Raw genomic sequence first — 9,274 nt, 5'->3', positions numbered from 1 at the left:
CTGGAACACCCACACACTGGTTTTCCTGTTTTCTGGGGATGGGTTTTCAAAATATCACTTCTGAGGACTTACTTTTTCCAAGGCAGGGGTGTCCAAATCCAGGCCTCGAGGGCTGGCCTCCTGCTGGTTTTCTAGTGACCCTGCCTGATCTGCTGTTGATTGCCTGAATCAGGTGTGTTTAGCCAATAAGGAGCTTCAATGGCAGGTTGGTTAGAAAAGATGTAGACTTGGGCACCCTTCCCTAAGGTCTAGAGAGGTCCAAAAATATATGTAAAACACATTTTTAAACAGAGAGCTCAAGCACAAAACACAGCATTTTACAATTTTAACCTGCATAGAGTAAGGGTTAGTCATGTGGCTGCTAACAGTGAGATACTTCACATGCAAGGGCAGGAACAAATACTAATTTTTATTTAATTTTATTATTTGTTTCTCAGGGACAGTGCTCATCAAAAGCACCACTGCAATGAATGGACTGTTTTTCATTTGCTGTCCTATGACAGATGTTAAATCAACAAATATTGATCTTGTTTCAGCATTTCTCCTCATAAACACAATTTTTATTGTTGCAGTTAAGCTGTTGGCCAGCAGGGGGCAGTAATGCACCAACAAACGACACTCATGTTGCTGAGGTTTTAAGCATAAAGAGATGATCTAGATAAGAGAAAACTGAAGGTTTTCTAAAAAGATCCCACATCCCTCAGATGTGGTCAGGGCAGAACATCATGCATTCAAAGACTTCAGGTGTTTAAAGAGAAGATGATGTAGAGAAAAGCTGAAAGTTTTTGTCTTTCTTTGTGTGGGTGTTCACAAAAAACTGTGGTTTACTGAAAAAGCTCTGCAATTCATACAAACTCTACTGTGATGTTTATCTGCAGTATGAAGCAACACAAATGCAGAAACCATCAGTAGGTGTTTTTTTTTTTTTAATCAATTTGTTAAATCAAAAAAATCAATAAAGAAGCAAATTTGCTCACATTTTTTCTCTGTTTTTGACATTTAAAGACAGTTTAGTGTGTTTTCAGATACTCTGCTAACAATAAAACGTCTTTCAGTCTTCGTTCCCGCCTACTTTGGTTCACTCAGTGACTTGAGTCGCTGTGGTTTGGTCAGTTCCTCCTCTCCTGCGTCCTGACAGGATGCTCATGCGGTCGCATTTGTGATGCAGTTTGTTTCCTACTTGCACACTCTCACAGCTTTGTAGCAAACACAGTTAAAGCTAACTAGGAAGCAACAAACAGACCACACTATGAATTCAACAGGCAACGTGAATAAATTGTTAAAAATAAATCAAGTCTATTTTGGTTGTTACACTTTCATGTGAAACCGCACCATGCACTCTTTTTAGCTGTTTCTAAAATGTCACTTTTTGAACCAGAAAACCTCATTTGTTAATTAAAGCTGCATCCCTGATGTGTTTTAGGAGAATCTTTTCTCTTTGTACTGTCTGTGCTTGCTCACATTTTTACACTCTTCATAAGTACATAACTCGGCAGAATGTTCAAATTCTTCATTTTATATAGTTAGTTTCCATGTCTGTGAACTGCAATTTGCCTTCATTTCAGTGCTTTGCTCAGATTGTCACCTTGCAGGTACAGTGATATAATTATCAGGCATTGACCATCCCTAGGCCCAGGATCCAAAATCCCACTTTCTACAACACATGCATAAGATATTTATTCTCAAATTTTCCCATCTTGGCTTTTGTAATAAGTTAATTAGGGCTGGGCTTGGAGAATAAATTGCATTGCAAGGACAGTGCCCACAAGAGGGCTTAAATATTACCTTTTGTCTGGTAAGGTTTATTGGATCATCCAAGAAGACACTAAGGGTGCCAGAGTCCAGGCAAGAGTCAGGGCGGCCACTTCATCGTTGTCAGGTCATTCTTGAACATTCATACAGATTTGTGGATACCTGATACTAACACATACATATATGCACACAGCTGGAAGAAGCTTGCAAAACGTCAAAGCCGTGCAAATCTCACAAATATTGCTCCTGGATTTTTCTCTCATAGCTCTATTCAAATATGGTAAAAATGGTAAATGGTGTATACTTATATAGTGCTTTTCTACCTTTCTTCAAAGGCCCAAAGTGCTTATAGTCACAGACCCATTCACACACACACATTCGCACACTGGTGGCGGCTCCGCTGACGAACACTGGGGCCAACCTTCCACCAGAGGCAATTAGGGCTTCACTTTTACAAATGGGCGGGGAAGGCGAGAATTGAACCCGCAACCTTCCGATCAGGAGTCGACTTCCCTGCCACGGCCGCCCCATAAATAACATATATACAAATATACGACCAATTTTCAACCTGTTAACTTATGGGACAAGGTCCCCTTCCCTCTTTGATGTTAATGTTGCTGTAGGTGCATTTTCTTGTTTTGCTAATAGGTCTGCAGGTCACTTCCCCGGTTGGTTCCCTCAACTCCTCCTGGTGTGTTTTCACGACCTTCTCTCCCTTTTTATTCAATGTTGCCCGTGCCGGCCTCTGGTGGTAATGTGGTGGTCCCTTCATTCATGATACCTTGCCCCGTGGCTGGACAGGGTTGTGTCCCCCAGTCACACTCCTCCTCCCTGCCACTGTTGTGTCTGTGTCTCCCATGGGCCGTCCCGATGCTCGTCCTACCCGCCTTAGGTGCTCTGTTGATGATTCTTCTTCAGATCCTACTTATATTGATGCGATTGGCGTTCCCAGAGGTGTTCCAGGGTGGTGTTCGAAGGTGTTCAAACTTGTCAATCAGGTCGCTGCAGGGTTTGAATCTGCCCTCTGCTGGTTATGCACTATTCATAAAATGTTGCATGCATTAGTTATGTTCATTATAATGTTCAGCGGCTTGCGAATTTTATGCGGAACAGTTTTTGTGCTGTCCACGAGCAGCTTCGTGCTACCTCTCTTATGGCTTTTCAGAACCGTATGGCTGTGGACATGCTGTTGGCAGAACGTGGAGGTGTGTGCTCTATTTTTGGAGATCAGTGCTGCACGTTTATCCCTAATAACACCGCTCCGCTGGGTCAGCTAACCAGAGCTGTTGACGGCCTGCGCACGCTCAGTTGTAAATTGAAAGAACATTCAGGTGTTAATACTCGGTACGGAATTTTTGGGAGTCAATTTTTGGGAAATATCAGGTTCTGGTTGTTTCCGTGCTTATGTCCTTAGCTTTGTTTTCCTCTATTGTCGTCCTCTGTGGATGTTGCTGCATTCCCTGTATTCGTTTCCTGCTGATGCGACTTTTTGACAAGGCTTTCAGTAGGCGTGTTCCCCAGCTCTTTTACGGTACCTGCCTGCGGGGGTCCGTCCCGCCTCGTCGTCTGATTTTGCGCTGGATTACTCCTCTGATGATGGTGAGACGGTTGAGTAGATTGATTAATTTCTTCGTTGATTGGGTAGTTAGATTTTGTAGTTTGATAAGTTTTTTTTTTTTTTTTTAATGGGATGATTAGGTTTCATTAGTTTGATTAATTTTGTGTTGAATTATTAGGTTTCACTAGTTTGGTAGATTTTTTTATTGGTTTATTCAGCCTCATTGATGTGCCTAGTTAGTTGTTAAGGTGGTTTGGTTTTGATTGATTTGATAGGGTTTTCTGAGCCTCGTTAATGATGGATTTTTTTAAACCTTTTTGGGAGTCATGGCTCTGATGTTATATGAGGTCCTTGTGTTCTGTCTTCCATGTTATCTTTGGTTTTGGTCTGTTTGGTTCAGTGTTTTGATAGTCATAATTTCCGCATTTGTGTTGTTCCTGTTAAGAACAAGGCGATGGCGTGTCACGGAAGTTATACATTTACTTATGTTTCATCCTCTGAGTCTTGTTTTCTTATTGTCAGAACACCCTGACCACAAAGTGTAAACATTTTGATTTCATTAGAACATCTTGTTCATATTAGATGTGACACTTACATTCCCATCTTAAGCTCCTGATTAACAGCTGATTGTATGACTGTATAAAATGTGAGCGTCCTTCATCACAGATCAGGGCTCTGCAGACCTCTCTGCCATGCTCGTCAACGTGTACTTTTCTCTGCTCTGTTTAATAAACATTCTTGAAACCGTTTGACATTTCTTTATTTCATCAGATGAACAAATTTTCCACCACACCCATCACTTCCTTCTCATCTCTTTGTCCTTCACCCACATGTCTATTAAAATAAGCACTTTCTCTCCTCTAGACTTGAGATACCATGTATCACAATATCTGTCTCCCTCCAGAATTTCTCCTTACCCTCATTGTACCAAGGGGGCAAAACTACTGAAAACATTCAACATCACTTCTTCAGCTTCAGACTTATAACCCAATCTAACACTCTTTTTACCCACCTTCAGATCTTTCATGGTTTTGTGTACCTGGCAGAGGCAGGATGCAGAATGTTAATTACACAGCTATGAGTCGGAAGTCTGAACATCATCACCATAACGCAAATGTGGAGAATGACTGCATTTAATCCAAAGTGAAGAGCAGCTAACAATGATGCTCCTGTTTTCCTAAAAATGCAACAAAAATAAATAAAATAACATTATCATGTATTTTCAAGTGACACTTTGAAACAGAAGTGGTACAATAGAATAAAAAGCAGAAGCTGCAGTTTTGGTATTGCCCACCCCCTCCTGTTTTTAACTGTTTTCAACTTCATCGCGTTTCTTCCTTGAGTCTCAATTGGACTTTTTTTGTGCTCCACTTTTGTGGTGAAGGTGGTGAGATGTACGCTGCAGAAGTTTCCACAAGTGGAAAGCTGATTCTGAGAAGTTGAAGACAGGAAGACGGGCCTAAAAAAATTAAGGCCAAATCAACTTTCATTTGAATAAACCTGCTAGGACAGAAACTGTGATTGCAGATGTGAAACATGAGGAGGAGGAGGGTGATGAAGGTTCGGAGTAGTGGTGAGAGCATTCATTCCTTATGTGCTTTTGATCATTTTCTGAGGCACAATATTTTTGAGATGGATTTATGTTGTTGCTGTACAGTAAAAATACAACAAAGATTTTTTGGCTACTTTTGGTTAATTTATTAAATTGTTCGCTGTCTGCCACCAAGCCCGATCTCCTGCATTGTGTCCACCACCGACAATTCCTGACAGAATGACCTGACCACCTTGGACCCAGCAGGAGTTTCTGCTCAATTGGCAGCGCCGCACCAGATGGGTTATCCTGCAGCCATATCAACCCATGCCAAGCCATGTCCACCCAATCCGTTCCTGATGGGAATCGCCAATTCCATCCTTGATGTTTCCTGTTCTTGTGGAGGATTACCGGGAACGCTCCTCTTCATGTGCTTGCTCCTGAGAAGGGTCGCCAGGGCCACACTTCATGTTCCCTGTCCCTTAGGATGGTTGCCGTTCATCCCCCTTGGCAGTCTTGAGGAGAGCCACCGGGGCTGCTCCCCTTGTGTCTTGTCCTTGGGGAGAGGCGTCGGGAGCGCTCCTCTTCACGTTTGTTTCTGAAGAGGTGTTCTCAAACACCTCACGTCCATCTGGCTGCAGGACTCTTTGTGTTTTGTACTTGTTTTTCTTTTGTTCCTCCATGTCCCCTCCTCCCAGGTGTTTTTATTTTGGGCATCTGGCATCTGCCCTTTTGGGGAGGGGTACTGTCAGGATTCCTTGTTTTAGTTCTTTCTTTTAGTTGTTTTGTCATTTTCTATTTTCCATGTCAATCTCACAAGATTTAGGATGAGCATCCACAGCTGTCTTCATTTCAGTTAATTACTGTCAGTCTATTTAAGTGTCTGGTTTTAACTTCATCATTTTCAGGTCATCTGCTCTATCTTGTTTATTTAATTCTTAGGTTTTTGCCACCAAGCTTGGTCTCCTGAATTTTGTGTACACCAACACTTCCTGACACGTTCACATACCTTTCGGGGTCACCACAGCGGAACAAATCAGTGATTTGGCAGAGTGTTTTACGCCGGACGCCCCTCCTGACACAAACCTGTACTTGAAGGGCACGGGGACCCAGTTAGGCAGCAGCGTCAAGAATCTGGATGGGGATCAGTGGAACCCCGGGGATTGAACCCAGGGCTCCCGCGTGCCAGCCCTACATTTAGCCCACCGAGACATCCAGTCGTAATAAAAGACAACATCCTTTATTGTCAGGTTGAAACATTTTAGCCGCCACATTGCTCCTATGTGACACTACTTCACAGCAGATAGATCTTGTGGCAATAGCTTTACCTGTGGGTACAAAAGGGACGACCAAACAACCCTTCTTTTTCTTTGACATCCATCCATTCAACTGCAACTGTTTTAAATAAGTACAGATGTTTTGTCAAAACCATTTGACACAAAAGTCATTGAGAGTATGCCTGGAATAGGTTGTGCATGTAAGATTAAGAACTGTCAGGAGTAAAATAAAAAAGCATATCTTGTAATGACACAGTATGGTCATAGTTTTTTTCAATATATAACAGTGAACCCATTTATGTACTTACATGCTGAATAAGTGGAACTAAACATGTAAGGGTGAAATGGTCAGCAAGGACTATTTACAGAGCATTTCTGATTATTAAACAAACAGTTATCAAGGTGTTTTTTTTCTATTTGAACTAGTTACCAGTATTCGGACAACGCATTTCTCCTTTCTTTACTTCTGGCTCACAATCTCACCCTCATCAATTGAAGTAAGTCAGTAACAGCCTTCACTACTCTTATTTGTTGAATTAAGGAACCTTTATAGTACATACAGCACTTTTCTATCTTCTTGAAGTTTCTAGGTAATTTACATTCACTGCTAGTATCAGGTAGCAACAGTCCAGTGTGAACATCATGGGTTAAATTCCCATTCAAAAACAGGTGTTCATGAATGCACGTCATATCTCCGGTGTTTACCTAGAATTAAGTAAACAAGACTCACTGCTCTAGAGGGACAAAGATGGTGATAAACTAACCAAAGGTGATCAACAAAGGAAAACCATTTCTTTGTAAGGTCATGAGGTGTTACACAAGATGCAAAACAATATTAAGCACATCTTAAGGGCTATAAATATTGTAGTTGTACATTTGACCTGATATTTTCTATACGGCCAGATTGTCTTTATAAAAATGGGTTATGTCGCTGTATTTCTAATACTGAGCAAACAAAGGGTGATAGTGTAGAGGAAAACCACCTTGAAATACAAGATTTGGGAGAAAACTCAAATAGAACTAAATATGGTTGTGTCAACCATCTACTATAACAAGTTGCAGTCTGAGAGGACAGGAAAGAGACAAATAAAAAATACAGTACATATTTAGAAATCTGAACTTAGATTAAAAAAGTTTGGTAGTTCCATAACCCAAGCAACCAGAACAAAGTCAATAGATAGACAACCAGAAACTCCATAAAAGGTCTGGTCTAATAAAACTGCAAAAAGATCTATTTGAACAAAACAGATGTTGGGCATAAAAGAGGTAAAATAAAAATAAAAAAATCCTGAAGAAACAAAATCACAAATGTTATCTAACTGTGACCAAAAGTCAAATCACAGCTAAAAAAAAAAAAGACATGACAAGGTCAGAGTGATCAAATTCAATATTCTAGTCCTCTCCTCTTTCACCAGTGCCTGGGTCTTTCCAAAGCTCCACCCTTAGTCACATCTTTAGATCAGGAGGCAGAACTACTGTATATTTATTAAAAAAATAAATAAAAACAGAAAATAAGAAAAAAGAAACACATTTGAACTACTTTGACAAGATCTGCAGGCTTTAGAAGTGAATTGTCTAATCATTAAACTGTTCAAAGTTTCTGTATCTGATAATATTTAGTTGTTAAAATGATGTTGGAAAGTGAGCAGAAGTCATCCTTCTACTGTATGCAGGTAGACACTCCCATCACATTTGTACAGACCCAAACCTGATTGTGGCTTTGATCATGTGATCATGTTTCCTAACACTGTTGTCACTTCAGAGGACCAGTCAAATTCAGTCTTGCCACTATAAATGTGAAAAATCGTCACTTGTATTCTCATTCTCATTTGACACGAGATTCCAGACATGATGACTTCTAAGGTCTTTTTTTTATTTTTGACATGTTTGTTTTTTGGAGCAAATGGTAAGCTGTGGTTTTATCACTTGTATACACTTCCATGTATTTGAATTTGTCATATGTGTCTGTTGGATTTGAGCTTGCTTTTGTTTCGTTTTTAGGTCAGAAGACTTATCCTAAATCATCCTCCTCTGTAGAAGAGAAAGACGGTTTTCTATCCGTGAACATTGGTGAAAGTGTTAGTTTAGAATGTTCTTATGAAGATCATCAAATAACATGGATCGCCTGGTACAAGCAAACTTTGGGACAAAAACCTGAACCTATGTCCACTTTCTATGCAAACAGCACAGACGTGACTTTTTTTGATGAATTCAAGAACAATGAACGCTTCAAACTGGATACAGAAAATCGAAATTATCACTTGAAGATTTTTAATTTGCAGTTGTCAGACTCTGCTACTTACTATTGTGCAGTGAGCTATGCAATGGTCCTGAAATTCACGAAGACTGTTACAGTCCATGTAAAGGGTTCAGGTTTAACTGTCAAGGCTTCAGTGGATCAGTCTTCCTCTGAAAACATCCATGCAGGAGACTCTGTGACTCTGAACTGTACAGTACACACTGGGAGCTGTGATGGAGAACACAGAGTTTACTGGTTCAAAGACTCTGAAGACTCTCATCCAGGACTCATTTACACTGATGGAGGCAGGAAGGATCACTGTGAGAGTAAGAAGAACACACAAACACACACCTGTAATTATGAACTGCTCATGAAGAACCTGAATGAGTCTCATTCTGGGATCTACTACTGTGCTGTTGTCTCATGTGGACACATAGTGTTTGGAAACGGGACTAAACTGGACCTCACAGGTGAGTTATAGTAGTGATGAACTACCTCTCTGTAAAAATGTGTTACAGTTTTCCTTAATATGACGTCTTTTTCTTTGTAATATGTGACTCTCTGCAGGTGATAACGATTATGATGAAACTTCCGTCTTGGTTTACCTTTTTATTGGATCAGTGATAGTTATCATCAGTCTAAATGTGCTTGTGATTTTCCTGTTGTACAAGCTGAAACAAAGCAACAAGCATTCATCCACGGGTAAAAAAAAGTTTCACCTTTTCAATTCTATGTTTTATAATATAAGTTTAAGTAAAAATATAACATTTGTTTATTTTTTTTATATCTAGAGGAGAGATCAGCGGCTTTGTCAGTAAATGGCAGAAAGGTAAGATTTGCTGCTTTGCCCTAAGAAGGGGTGAAACAGGTCACAAGAACCACGGTTTAAATCAAGTCACAGTTCGGATCACTTTTGG

At 40.3% G+C, this 9,274-nt stretch overlaps 1 protein-coding gene across 2 annotated transcripts; it reads left to right on the top strand.

The window, feature by feature from the left end:
- The first annotated feature begins 6,664 nt into the window (after positions 1–6,664).
- LOC112139539 (V-set and immunoglobulin domain-containing protein 8-like) lies at positions 6,665–9,274 on the top strand. 2 transcript variants are annotated; one of them, XR_004947350.1, is made up of 2 exons: positions 6,665–9,059; positions 9,149–9,184. XR_004947350.1 is itself a non-coding variant. In XM_036210754.1 (1 exon), exon 1 carries the CDS (start codon positions 8,059–8,061, stop codon positions 8,836–8,838), a length of 780 nt encoding a protein of 259 aa, XP_036066647.1. In that variant the 5' UTR covers positions 6,665–8,058; the 3' UTR covers positions 8,839–9,274. The 2 variants fall into 2 exon arrangements, 1 of the variants encoding a protein (XP_036066647.1); XM_036210754.1 differs by having other exon boundaries at positions 6,665–9,274.

Source organism: Oryzias melastigma, unplaced genomic scaffold, assembly GCF_002922805.2.
Source record: "Oryzias melastigma strain HK-1 unplaced genomic scaffold, ASM292280v2 sc00231, whole genome shotgun sequence".
Lineage (NCBI taxonomy): Eukaryota > Metazoa > Chordata > Actinopteri > Beloniformes > Adrianichthyidae > Oryzias > Oryzias melastigma.
This window is presented reverse-complemented; position numbering and strand designations above follow the sequence as displayed.